Genomic DNA, 14,503 nt, shown 5'->3' with positions numbered 1-14,503 from the left:
AACACCCCTGGCCACATTTCATTGTTCAGTTGAAAACAAACTCATCTGCTCTGACAGAAACAACAAGCATGAATCTGTCCTGGGAGTTTCAGGGTTCTGTGGAGGTGTGGTGCTCTGGTAGCCTGGCTCTGCACTCCTTCAGGGTTCTGTGGAGGTGTGGTGCTCTGGTAGCCTGGCTCTGCACTCCTTCAGGGTTCTGTGGAGGTGTGGTGCTCTGGTAGCCTGGCTCTGCACTCCTTCAGGGTTCTGTGGAGGTGTGGTGCTCTGGTAGCCTGGCTCTGCACTCCTTCAGGGTTCTGTGGAGGTGTGGTGCTCTGGTAGCCTGGCTCTGCACTCCTTCAGGGTTCTGTGGAGGTGTGGTGCTCTGGTAGCCTGGCTCTGCACTCCTTCAGGGTTCTGTGGAGGTGTGGTGCTCTGGTAGCCTGGCTCTGCACTCCTTCAGGGTTCTGTGGAGGTGTGGTGCTCTGGTAGCCTGGCTCTGCACTCCTTCAGGGTTCTGTGGAGGTGTGTCTCCGAAGCTCCAGAGCAGCTCTGTGGAGCGCAGCTTGTTAAAACGGAAAAGAAAAAGTTTCCATACAGCACAGATACGCCTGAACCTTGTTTGTGTTGGGTTGGTGTCTTACAGCTACTCATGTAACCCCACACTGATCAGTTATTTGTTCCTGTTGGAGGTGAGGCAGGGGAGGGCTGGCCAACAGGCCTGGGTGTGATCTGGGGGCGAGACTGTGCTCTCTGCTGGTATCAGTGTTGGTGTGTTTGCCTCTGTGCCTTTAAGAGGAGGGCTCGACGTGTGTGTTGGTATTTCTCAAGCAGAGGAGAGGAGTGGTGGTGCTTTGGTGGTCTGGTTCTCTCGGTGCTGAGGAAGGAATACTCATTGTGAGTGAGACAGTGTGACTAGAGAAGGCAGACAGACAGACAGACAGACAGGCAGACATTGACTGTCTGACAGACGGAGCTTTGACAGCCGTCCAGCTGTGCCCAGGCTGAGGAGAGAGCAGCAGTGTGGAGGTGACCTGACCTGACCTGCCATGTCTCTGCCGGCCGCGTGTGAGCCGGGGATGCAGCCAGCTCACCTGGAGGAGCAGGACTATGTCCAGGCCTACGAGAACGTCAGAGAGAAGTACAAAGGTAACACTGTCAACTGTAGACGGGGATCAGGCCTGGGTGTGAAGTCATGGAAAGTACCCGGGGGGGGGGGGGTCTGTGTGTGTGTGTGTGTGTCGTGAACCAGGCTATCTCTGGCATCAGGTGGTTCCATATTGATTGGCAGACGTGCTGTATTTCAGTAGTACCTACAAGGGTATGGCAAACTGCACCTATGCAGTGCTACTGTACATCCCACTCTACACTGATACTGGAAGGTGCTGTTGGCAACGCCCCTGCTCTCTGAGCCTGAATGTGGTCTATTTCTGACCAATCATAAACCATAAGTAACGCACACACGGTGCTCTGTAATGTTGGAAGCAGCATGCCTTTCTCTGTCAGCAGGCTGGTTAGAAACTTCACTGACAGGGGGGGAAATCAGAGATGGTGGACAAATCTAGTAAATAACTCTGTTCCTCTTTGTGACAACAGTAATGCCATTTAGCTTCTTTAAGTTTCATAAACAAGAACTTCTTCATAGTCTGAATTGCATTATACCCACCCCACTATGAAGACAGTCTCTCTGTCCTCAGGACTTTATTTATGAAACCAAATTATTTCACTTTGATACCAGAATGTGCCTGACAGGCTCAGCTGTACAGTGTTATGATCTCTGTCTCTATCGTGATGCAGCTGGACACAACTAACTAACAGTCAGACTGGCTGAACACAGTCAGACTGCCTGAACACAGTCAGACTGCCTGAACACAGTCAGACTGCCTGGGCGCAGTCAGACTGGCTGAACACAGTCAGACTGCATGAACACAGTCAGACTGCATGAACACAGTCAGACTGCCTGAACACAGTCAGACTGCCTGAACACAGTCAGACTGCCTGAACACAGTCAGACTGCCTGAACACAGTCAGACTGCCTGAACACACTCAGACTTGCTGAACACAGTCAGACTGCATGAACACAGTCAGACTGCCTGTGCACAGGGACTAGCTAACTACACACAGGGACAGGACAGCTGTTTGTTAGCCTCCTTAGTCAGAACAAAACTGGGCTCATGTGCTCAGCTCAGATTAGCTGAAGTGAGCCAACATGCACAGTGACACAAGATAGAACCATCCACTCAGTGTGGACAGAGGTGGGGGCTGATGGAGGGGACCATATATCCTTTGTTAGGGGGAGTCAGGTGTTTGAGCGGTTAGGGAATCGGGCTAGTAATCAGAAGGTTGCTGGTTCGATTCCCGCCGTGCAAAATTACGTTGTGTCCTTGGCACTAAACTCAGATAACTTCTCTGTGAGTCGAGACGGTTCCTCTTAGTTATGATCCAGTCTGTGAGAAGCTTGAGTACATGAGATGAGAACAGCTGATCTTGGTCCGTTCTGTTAGTGGGAACAGGATCATCCAACCCAGATATCTGAGGGTCTCTTACCCAGCTGCCATCTGTGTGGTATGGGGTGACAGGAGGTCACTCTGTAGTTGAATTGTGCGAATGAAGCTTGACTCCCAGTTCCACACCATCTTAATGGTATTTAGTGAAGACTGAACTGCAGGCTGTGCATCCAAACTGTTTGGAGAAACTAGTTCCAGTGTTAACACAAGAAACGTTTATTTAATTCCAAGTATTTTGTCATGAAATCATTTAGTCATGTGTGTCGGATCAGTCCGAGTTTGGGTCTCTGATGTTTGTGAATGTCGGATCTCTGGTTTGTCCCTTTGTTAGTGTTCCTTAGGCTGTAGCTATGCAACTGGCCTGGCTGCGTGTCCTTGTCACTTTCCTTTGAAAACCCGCTACCAATATAACCTGGTACCTTGAACACCACCACAATAACCCTGATGTTCAGTCAGTCTCTCTTTAAGATATTCTAGTTGACAGAAGCACATTTTAGTTAGACTGAGTAAATTCACAATCAGATTCTTATTTTGGTGGATTTCCTTCTGTACTGTACATGTGCATTTAGTATTTCGATTTAGTATATGCAGTCTAGTGCATTTTTTTAGTTCTAGTTGTGGTGGTTATTAATATTTTCTTGCTTTTGAGACTTTTTACCAACCCTGACTCAGCACATAACTAAAAGATTTGTTCTTTATTTACACACTCACACACACACTCTTAGTGTAGTCAAAGGTGACATTTTGCTAGAGCATCTCTCTACACCAGGATCCTCCATGTTCAGGAAGTGCTGCATCATCCCAGACACTTCACCTCACTGCAGCGTCTTCATGAAATATGAAGCAGCCCGACAAAGTGTCTCTCTCCTGAGTAGCGCGGAGCTGAGAGGGGCGGAGTCATGTGACATCACACAGTGTGTTCTGCAGCCTCATCTCTGCCCGTCTGTCAATCAAACAACAGTTTTTACTGTCCGGTAATCTGCTGCGGTCCATTGGAGCCTCCTCTAGCATCAGTGAGATGTGAGGAGTTCCCTGGGCTGTGATTGGCTGAGGCACCTTCCTGTGAAAAGCTAAGGGAATGGGATAGGCCATTGTCAAGGGGAGAGAAGGGATGGGAGGGGGAGGCAGGACTTTTCTCTTTCACAGTTTCTCTGCTGAATAGGATTGAGAGAGAGGCAGAGAGAGAGAGGGAGAGGGAGGGAGCGAGAGAGAGAGAGAGAGAGAGAGAGAGAGAGAGTGAAAACCAAAACACAGCAGCTAAGCTTCCTTCCAGCAGCAGCAGTTCTGTAGCGAGACACACAGAGATAGCGGTTGTAGAGACCAGCTCTTCTCCTCCATCAGCAGGCAGGCTAGCAGTGGGCTGACCTTGCAGAGCGCTCACTCGAAGCTGAGGAAAGCCCAGGACCAGCAGAGCATGGACTGCGCAAGGTCTATTCAGCATGAAATCACTTCTCTCAAAGGTACTCCTCTCCTCCTCTCTTTGGCTCACTGGTTGTTTTTTGCTTATTACCAGTTCCATCTTGTTTTCCCAATACCCCTCCTGGAGGACTTCCTTCAGCTTGACGATTTAAAAAGTTTGGAGAATGTGCTGTGGTTTAGCATGAGGATGGGGATCTCCTTCCTCCCACTCTGTGCGAACAAACACTGGGAAGTAGAACAGGAGAATGGTATTAGTGAGACCAGAGGTGCTTTGTGAGGGGTGATTGTGTGTGTGTGTTTGCTGTGTGTGTGTGTTTGCTGTGTGTGTGTGTTTGCTGTGTGTGTGTGTTTGCTGTGTGTGTGTGTTTGCTGTGTGTGCTCTCTGCTGCAGCATGCGGCAAAGGGCTGCTGCATCACCACGGCAACGCTGCGCCATCCGGCCAGCGCCTGTTCTGCTTAGTGGGGGGATATCCCCGTGGTGACGGGGAACACAGCCACCCCAGCACAACAACAAGCCTCTGCCTCCTGTGGTAGAGGCAGGCTCAGATAGAGGCAGGCTCAGATAGAGGCAGGTTTATATAAGGCAGATGTGATAGAGACAGATAGCGGCAGGTTCAGGTCATTCACTTTTAGCTTCAGATCCCTAACTGTAATGACTTTTACGATGGTTAAGACTGTTCTCACTTTCAATGATCAATAGACTTTGGTTTAACTATCAAAACACACAACTTTCATGATTGTACTTTTACTGGATCCACTGGCTATGAAAGAGTATAACATCTTATTGTTGATCTATTGATGTAAAGAGGGTTTCCTGAAGAGAAAAGATGAGTATGGCCTAGCTAGCCTAGCCAGCTGGAGACACAGTCTTGCATTCATCCTGCATGTTTTCAACCAACATGGTGCAGTGCTGGCGGTCACCCCAGCCTGGTGGCATTTGGGAATTAGTGTCCCAGACTGAACTAAAGTCTGGCAAATTATTCATAACCCTCTCACCTCCCTGCTTCACAGAAGTTTGTAAACTCTGCCTGTCGCCTCCTGGAACAGTGGGTTTGGTTCAGACTCGAATCGCTTTGCAGTAGTTAAAAGTGAAATGTGCTGTGTTAATGTGGGCTGTGTGAAGCTCTTGGGTTCCCGTCTGTCTCCAGGTAGGGGAGGCGATTAGATCCAGTGTGCCTGTCTGACATCCATTAGTAGTTGCATCCATTTTCAGTGACAGTCCCCAGTCAGACTGTCAGAAAGGACCCCAGAGTCAGAGGTGGTGCTGGTGTGAAGCTGGTTTAAGGTTATGAGGTGGACAGAATGTGGCCTGTTAACTCACTTTGCTGAAGGATAAGTTGTCTAAGTGACACTGGCTTCAAGAGAAAAAAACAAGTCCTGGAACTTGGAACTGCTAAATGTTTTCCCAAGAGCAGGGAATACAAAAGGCTTGCTGGCTCCATTGAATGCCACTTATTCAAGTTACTGACAGTGCTCGCTCGGTGCGTCTTCACTAAGGAGAGCTCACCATTGGCCTAATTATCACCCATTTGTAGGCTCATTCCACAGATCTTACAGCACTGGGTCTAACTCAATTGCTAGAACATTTGGCTGCAGAACAAGAGGTTGCAGGTTAAAATTCATGCATAGGCATACTGGGATGGTGGGTAGTGCCCTTCTGCTAGCTAGCTCCGGGTTTTAGCTTACATTCTCTGAGCTTAGCACATAATCCGTTCAGGGCTCTGATCAGCCTGGCTCCCAGGGCTCTGGAGCAGGGGAGGAAGGAAGACATTTGGGCATAAATCTTCACAGTCCTGCACCAGTGGGGCCCTGGGGCCAGTGGTGCCCTGGGGCCAGTGGGGCCAGTGAGGCTCCCACTGGCCCCAGGGCCCCACTGGCCCCGGGACCCAAAGCTCACACCAGAGTTTTAGGTCCCGACACATAATCTGCTTTAGGATTTGATTGAGTCGTTGGAACACAAGTCCATCGGTCTGGGGGTGTTACACGGGAACATGCTGCCTTTTGAAGACAGTCCACCCTGCTTCCACACTGATCTTAACTGGTGTCTCTCTTTTGAGATATAGTTTTCTCTCAATTGGATTTGATCAGGTTGTTCATGTAACAATGGTAGGTGACTGGGTTTAAAGGAAAAGCGTCTGCAGCATCCAGCCAGTCCTGGACCGCTCTGTCTGAGCCAGCACAGAGACGGCCAGAACAGGGATGAATCAGCACCTTTCTTCCTCGCTGCAGTTTTTTGGATGCCAAGACTACCTGCTTCCCAGCAGGACATGAGATGTGAGGGGCGTGAGAGTTGGGTGTGTCTCTGAGTGAGTCCAGGACGGAGGGACACACGACACCCACAGTCCCAGAGGCGGAGACGGCGTCCTGGAGGGGGACCCTGTCCCTGAACCCCTCTCCTGTCTGATTCCCTGACTGTAAAGCAACGCTACAGTGACAATGGGAGTCAGGTGGCTGAGCGGTGAGGGAGTGGGGCTAGTAATCCGAAGGTTGCCAGTTCGATTCCCGGTCATGCTAACTGACGTTGTGTCCTTGGGCAAGGCACTTCACCCTACTTGCCTCGGGGGAATGTCCCTGTACTTACTGTAAGTCGCTCTGGATAAGAGCGTCTGCTAAATGACTAAATGTAAATGTACACAGGACAGTAATTCACTAAGGACAGTGATTGATCAGATGCATTCCTCCCCTCCTATTTAAAGCAGAATGGCCCCTGGGCCGTGTTCTTAGCAGCTTCAGGAGTGGCTGTCCTCACGGTGCTGCTGTCCTCACGGTGCTGCTGTCCTCACGGTGCTGCTGTCCTCACGGTGCTGCTGTCCTCACGACAGGCTTGCTGGGGCCATCTGAGCCCCCAGGGGACCCAGGCCAAACGTCTCTGTGGCGAAGTTGGTATTTCTCTCCTGGGATCTGATCTCTAACTGTATGTCCCCCACCTTTAACTGGAGATACTGGACCCTCACAACTGTCACCCAGTCCAGTATCGATGAGCAGGCTAGAACTCGTCTGAATAGTGTCCACACAGCGCCAACACTTGATATGTTGAAATGGAGTCAGATGGCTGAGTGGTGAGGGAGTCGGGCTAGTAATCTGAAGGTTGCCAGTTCGATTCCCAGCCGTGACAAATGACGTTGTGTCCTTGGGCAAGGCACTTCACCCTACTTGCCTCGGGGGGAATGTCCCTGTACTTACTGTAAGTCGCTCTGGATAAGAGCGTCTGCTAAATGACTAAATGTAAATGTGAAGTATTACATTTAGTCATTTAGCAGACGCTCTTATCCAGAGTATTAGCAAACTCTTGGAACAAACCATTTTGGTTGACCATCTGAGAGAGACAGAGACGTATGAAGCAGAGGTTCATAGAAGTGTTTGTTGATTCCAGAGTTTCCTAATAATAAACTCTGGTGTAGTATAGCTGCAGAGAGGATACTGTGCTGTAAATATCCCCTGCCTGCACAGGGAGAGTGAATCCAGGGTGACTAACATAGATCTATTTTCAGACTGATGAACTTGCATCTCGTGTGACAGAGGCATTGTGGGAAATAGCAGCGGCTTGCCAAAATAAGATGTGTCATGGGTGGAATTTCTGGAACCAGTGTGACATCTAAGCTGGGCATCTAGGTAGCTCAGGTATTCAGCAAATAAATAGTGTTTTTAACACGACACATCCTTTGAAAACATCCATTCCCTCCTCTACTCCTCCACCTGAGGGAAGTCATTTATCACTTCCTATTCCTCTCTCCCTGTTTTAACATGGACCAGCGGTGAGTGGTTGATGGAAATAGAAACCAGGTGACCTCTCCCAATCTCCTCATAGACACGACATCTCATAGACAGCTTAGACATGTTCAACAGGTTTGCTTCTTGGAGAACATTCTGCCATTAGGGGGCGCTGGTGGTGCAGGTACTGCAGTAAAGCTACAGCTGGCTTTGCTGTTTCACTCAGTCACAGCAGTGTTTCCCTGTCCCCACACACACCCTTGTAGCTCCACAACTAGTGTGTAGATAAAGACTGTGAACCAAAATGTGGTGTGTTAGTCACACCACTCTCTGCAGCCCCTTCCTGTACTGCAGCTTCCTGTGATGCAGCTTCCTGTGATGCAGCTTCCTGTCTGAGACTGGTGTCTCTATTGTTTCACCTTCCGTCAACATTGTAACTTTTTTTTTTACTGTTTACACAGTTTACGAGTGTTCCTCTGTTTCTCCTCATAAACACTTATCTTGCTGAACGTGGTACTCTTTAATGCATCAACACTCACAATAGCCCTCCCTTTAGAAGGTGTTTTATTTACCCCTGCCCTCGGCTGGGACGGGGTTGTAAATACAGAGTAGAACCAGATGCCTATGTGTGTCAGCAGACAGGATCTGCAGGGACTGCAGGGACTGCAGGACCTGCAGGACCTGCAGGACCCAGAGCGTCTGATGCTGGGTTCTGCTGCTCTCTGTTCCATCCTGATGTCAGGGGGATGTTCAGGAAGGGGATGAAGGAGAGGATGTTCAGGGGAACATACCGATTGGTTGCCCATTCACTTTCAATAGGAGCCAATAACAAGCAACAACTGTTGTTTTCCCTCATTTATTTTGTATATTTCCACTCACATCTAAGTGTTCCTCTGCCCTCCAGCCTGTGCCTGTCCCCTCCTTCCTGGCAGGAGACCATGACATTATAAACCAGCCTCATCGACCAGAGCCTGGAGATGCCAGGGTGACGCCCAGACAAGCAAAAACCTTCAAAGTACAGAGTCCCCCTCTCCCTCTCTCTATCCTCCCTCCCTCCCCCTCTCCTCCCCTTCCCCTCTCTCCCTCTCCTCCCTATCCCTCCCTCCCCCTCTCCTCCCATTCTCCTCCCTCTCCTCCCCTTCCCCTCCCTCCTTCTCTCCCTCTCCTCCCTCCCCTTCTCCTCCCTCTCCTCCCTCCCCCTCTCCTCCCCTTCCCCTCCCTCTCCTCTCTCCCTCTCCCTCCCCCTCTCCCTCCCCTTTCCTCCCTCCCTCTCTCTCTCTCTCTCTCTCTCTCTCTCTCTCTCTCTCTCTCTCTCTCTCTCCTCCCTCTCCCCTGCTTTTGAGAGCTCGATCCCAGATCCACAGCAGTCCTCAGAGTGTGAAGTCTGGGAGTGATCTGATGAAACAGACAGGGGGAGAGAGAGGGAGGCCTGTGTGACGAGGGGTCTGGGGTGTCACTATTAAAGGAGTCTTTTAAAAGAAAAAGGGCTCTCTCACACTGTCAACATCAGGTTTACAAGGAACACAATAAATAACCCTCTCCAGGGGCTTGGTCTTTATATCCAGCACTAAATAAATCCCACACGATCACTATGGTGAGGTGGGCTGGAACCCAGAGCAGTTTTGCCTGGGGGTAACCAAATAGTGTTTTGGTAGTGGCGTATTAATCTGTGTTTAGCTCCTTAGTCACACCCTGAAGGATGCATCCGTATAACCTCCAGTCTCTCTGGGGGAGGCCTCAGACTCGCAAAGGAACCATTGTTGAAGAAACATAAGTTATTTTCTTTATGGCCTGTGTCAGAGCCTGCGAGGAGTGATGTTCTCCGGCACAATGGTGGATGATGTCTGTCGGTAACGAGGTGTGACACAAGCACACATTCCTGGAGACCCTCCCAGGGAAGGGGGAGGTGCTGAAGCTTCTGGGTGTTCATGGAGAAAAGGCATTCCCACATTTAACTATGTGAACCATTTCAAAACTAATGATAAGAGCTAAGCAGAGGAGAGGAGCTTGACAGTGACTCTGTCTTGGTACTGGCCTCAGTCTCATGAATGAACAGTTGTTTCTTTACCATTTTCTCAGTTGAACTTCGGCCCAGTAGCAGCCTTCCCCTGGCTCCTCTGCGTGGTGCTGCGCTGACAGCACACAGCACTGCCGTGTCTGCACTGTTGTGGCTCACAGTGGGCCGGCTCATAGCTTGACTGTGGCTGTTGTTGTTGCACCATGCAGCCATGAGGAATCCACAGAGAGAGGTTAAGGAAACGCCCCTATCTTTACCTGAGGGAGTGACAGCAGTGCCAGAGAGAGATTCTCTGTTCTTGTATTTGCCGCTGAGCCAGATTTAGACGCTGCCAGTTAGAGATCTCCTCAGATTATTGTTTAATCACACAGTTCTGTTTTAATGAAAGAGCGAAGGTTGGGGTCTGTTCTGAAGGGGTTTCCTCTTGTGCTATGTCTGGTGCCAGGAAGAGGAGCAGACTGGCTGTGCCCTGTCTGGTGCCAGGGAGAGGAGCAGACTGGCTGTGCCCTGTCTGGTGCCAGGGAGAGGAGCAGACTGGCTGTGCCCTGTCTGGTGCCAGGTACAGCTAAGTCCTGACCCCCATGGTCCTGCCTGGGTCTTGGATCCACTCATATTTACTCTGATGGTGGGGCTTGTTGTCAGGGCAACAGGGATTTTGAGTGACCACGCCCTGCTGGCGTTTTCAGTGGTGACTCACAGTGAGGGTGATCTGACACACACACTAACACAAACACACAACCACACACACACACACACACATACAAAGACAGACATTGTTGTGCTCCAAAGTCTAACTTTAGTTTAACAGACGGATGGGAATAGTCTGTTCTAGACTGCTACCCTATCCACCCTAGACTGTCCTGTCTGTCCTAGACTGTCCCATCTGTCCTCCAGGATCTGTCCTCGCCTGCTGCTGGGCTGTGTCAGGGTGCCTGTGATGCCTTGTGGGACTGTTTGGGTTTCAGAACTAAAGGCCACAAGCTTCCATCAGCTGTCTGCCCAGTTTGCTGTCTCACAAGTTTGCTGGAAAGTTTTCTTTTCATAGGAAAACACTTCCTTACAAAAACATTCTCAAACTGACTCAGTCTGAGAGGGGAAGAATCTCTTGTTGCCTTAGTTGTGTCTAAATCGGATGCAGGGAAAGTGAATAAGTTGCAGAAATTGAATTTCAGGCTTCAGATAAAAATAATGCTTAATCTTTTGATGCTCATCCGCTGCAGCCTGTTTAAAATGAAAGTAAAATCGATTGTGATTTGTTTACGCTTTCATCTTCTTACTTTTAACGTCTACTTTCTTTTTGGGCTTTGAAAGAACAAGCGGTAAAGTTTCGATTGGTACCGTATGTATTGGAGTCCTACAGTGCACCAGTCATGAGCGTGTGTAGAGACCTGCACACCTAATGCAGCTTGGGCTGAAAGGGTGTAACTCGGATAGACTGCTCCATGTGGGTCTAATCTCCTGGTTCCTATTACCCAGACCTAAGATGTGCCTGTGGTTGTTTACGATGGAAACACTGGATTCTGGCGACACACAACTTCTAAACACGACCCTCATCGAGCTGAGCTTATGAAAGGGCCTCAGATCTGAAATCATCTGAAGGGTGACAGTTTCACAAACGCACATTCGCAGATGTTCTCCTTATGCGTCCTTAATATCTGTTTATGATGGAAGATGATTCTTCTGCGATGTCGAGGCGCTCTGCGGTGCGTGGCTCTATGAGCCAGGCTGTGTAGGGTGCCTGTTCCCGTGGTGACAGAGGGCTGTGTAGGGCGCCTGTTCCCGTGGTGAGCGACAGAGGGCTGTGTTAGTCTGTTCCGCTGCTCCGCGGGCTGCAGGGGGAACTCCGCAGCAGACGGACAGTGGAAGAAAGGAGGCACAGTCACTAGGCCATGTCACACTTAACATGTGGCCTGCAAACAAGAATTGAAAGCAGTTATTTAGAACATGTTTGTGAGAGTGGTACTGTGTGTGTGAGCTGTGTGGTAAACGATCATAGTGAAAGCAGGAAGGCTGTTATTCTGTCTTATGCCTTCCAGATTGCAAGTTGCTAGATATACGTCCTTACTTTACCACTTAAGATCTGGGCATTAATCTTGTTGATGTGGGTCACCTACTGTACGAGGCTCACTGTGGGTCATATAGAGGCTCACTGTGGGTCATATAGAGGAGGCTCACTGTGGGTCATATAGAGGAGGCTCACTGTGGGTCATATAGAGGAGGCTCACTGTGGGTCATATAGAGGCTCACTGTGGGTCATATAGAGGCTCACTGTGGGTCTTATAGAGGAGGCTCACTGTGGGTCATATAGAGGAGGCTCACTGTGGGTCATATAGAGGCTCACTGTGGGTCATATAGAGGCTCACTGTGGGTCATATAGAGGAGGCTCACTGTGGGTCATATAGAGGAGGCTCACTGTGGGTCATATAGAGGCTCACTGTGGGTCATATAGAGGCTCACTGTGGGTCATATAGAGGAGGCTCACTGTGGGTCATATAGAGGAGGCTCACTGTGGGTCATATAGAGGAGGCTCACTGTGGGTCATATAGAGGCTCACTGTGGGTCATATAGAGGCTCACTGTGGGTCATATAGAGGCTCACTGTGGGTCATATAGAGGAGGCCTGACGAGGCCTCACAGCTGAACTGGGACTCTCAGTCTCTCCCTGTCCAGAGGTGCTTCATCCAGGGGCTGCAGAGTCACACTGAACAGGGTGCTACACCTGGGATAAATGTTTCAGGGTTGCAAAAAAAAAATCACGTTCTTAAATGGAGCTCAGGCCCATAAATTCTAATCCTTGTGAAAAAAATAAAAAATAAAATAGTTGCAGTCACATGGCGCCACAGCAGTGTTAATGTGAGGAGGAAGAGAGAGAGAGGGAAGGAGAGACAGAAAGAGGAAAGGAGAGAGAGAAAGAGGATATGTTGACAGGATTGAAAATGGGACAGACCAGGACCTCTTCTACTCTACACTGTGGAAGCAGAGTAACAGGTGTTCAGGCCTCCTATGCTCCCATCCTCTATCTCCCTCCCCCCCCCCCCCCCCTCTCTCTCTCTCTTCCCCCCCCCCCCCCCCCCCCCCTCTCTCTCTCTCTCTCTCTATTCTTCTCCTCCTGCTGCTCTGGAGAGGGATATGGTACACTACTGCTCTGTCAGCAGATCTTCAAGGACAACTAGAGCATTGACCATGGTCTGGAACCCAGGGGTTTTCGTTGAGTCTCGTCACTCCTCTGGGAATGTGCTGACTGTCAGAGGAGATTTCCAGACATGTCCTGTGCTAACGGCAATGAATATCATTCCACAGGATGTGAGGTGGTTTAGAATGTCCTTTTAATAAATTCAGAATTTTTTTTACTGAATTGAATTTAACGTTGTAGTCTGGATTGGGCAAGCACATGCCAATATCCTCTATTTTTCAATACGGCATTTGCAAGGAAGTGGTTTGATGCAGCTTTTACGGAAAAACCATCAGAGCCGTCATCGAAATACAATAGTTTGAACGAGACCCTTTTTTCAAAAGGTGCTGAGAATCAGAATGTAATGCCTGTTTTAGGGTTAGGGTTAACCCTAACCAAACATTTTTTTGTCCTGTTGGAATTCTGGAAGCAATTGTTCCTCACGTAAAATGATTATAGTTTGTAGAGCCAAACATGGTTCTAGTCCAGTTTACACTGCATGACGTATCTTAACAAACCTCACTCACGAGGGGATTCGACCTCTGTCATACCTGAACCATGCATGTTGACAGTACATCACTTCACTTCCAGAGGTTATATTCCAGACAGAGCCCGCTCTAATCTGCAGGACGAAGATCTGTGCAGCACATGGCTCCTAGCAGAAGCCCACAGCTGTCAGCATCATGCAGGGAAAGGGAGTTGCTGGTGTAGGTTTCACTTTCTAGCTGCTAAAGGAGTTTGGTGGCCTTTGCTCTGATTTGTTTAGTTATTAAAGACTCATAGCAGTCACACACTGTAGCGCAAATCTCTCAAGCTATTTCAAATCATTTTTAAGAATAAGAATGATCTAGGCATTTTTTATGGCTCTATAAGAAGTTAAAAGTTTTTACACTGATGTACATCGCTGTACTGTTTTATAAATAACCTTTCATTCATCGTTCATCCATTACATCTTTGATCCCCCTCAAGACACTGACTCAGTTGTGTCGTTCATGTCGACTGCTCAGCGACTGAGGGAGCGCGCAGGCGTGAGGGAGCCAGGGAAGCCAGGGGTTCTGACCTTTATCGGTTTCTTCTGCAGGGTTCATGAATGGAGGCGTCTTCTCCTGTCTCCTCTAGTCCTGGGGAGTCAGGAGTCAGGTGGCTGAGCGGTTAGGGAATCAGGCTAGTAATCTGAAGGTTGCCAGTTCGATACCCGGCCGTGCAAAATGACGTTGTGTCCTTGGGCAAGGCACTTCACCCTACTTGCCTCGGGGGAATGTCCCTGTACTTACTGTAAGTCGCTCTGGATAAGAGCGTCTGTTAAATGACTAAAATGTAAATGTAGCACTGCGTGCCTAGCAGCCCTCATCCTCTCCCACCGGCTATTTTGAGGCGTGAACGGAGATCTCTGTCTGTCTACAGAAAGCCGCAGCTGTAGCGAGCTTGGATGGTGATGATATGATAATGGATCATGCATTTATAGTTTGCTCATAGCTCATTATTTGCTGATGTTATCAAGATACCTGTGGTAAGAGGTGTTGGAGGAATGTTTTTAGTACTGTGATTCAGACTCACTCCAACACTCGCTGATTCACACACACACACACACACACACACACACACACACACATCAATCATTAAACACATTACTGTACATGCAAAAGCCTGTATGCAGAGACATGCATGTTGAAAACGACGTGCGATTATTGGACAGTAA

The 14,503-nt window shown here is 49.1% G+C and overlaps 1 protein-coding gene across 1 annotated transcript in view; it reads left to right on the top strand.

Moving 5' to 3' along the window:
* Positions 1–887: 887 nt before the first annotated feature.
* Positions 888–14,503, top strand: part of pleca (plectin a) — a 64,008-nt gene continuing 50,392 nt past the window's right edge. Inside the window, exon 1 of the mRNA XM_067255341.1 lies at positions 888–1,128. Within this exon, the coding sequence (XP_067111442.1) occupies positions 1,029–1,128 (100 nt within the window). The 5' untranslated portion in view covers positions 888–1,028. The remainder of the gene's footprint in view (positions 1,129–14,503) is intronic.

The sequence above is a fragment of the Osmerus mordax genome, chromosome 18 (assembly GCF_038355195.1).
Source record: "Osmerus mordax isolate fOsmMor3 chromosome 18, fOsmMor3.pri, whole genome shotgun sequence".
In the NCBI taxonomy this organism is placed as follows: domain Eukaryota; kingdom Metazoa; phylum Chordata; class Actinopteri; order Osmeriformes; family Osmeridae; genus Osmerus; species Osmerus mordax.
This window is presented reverse-complemented; position numbering and strand designations above follow the sequence as displayed.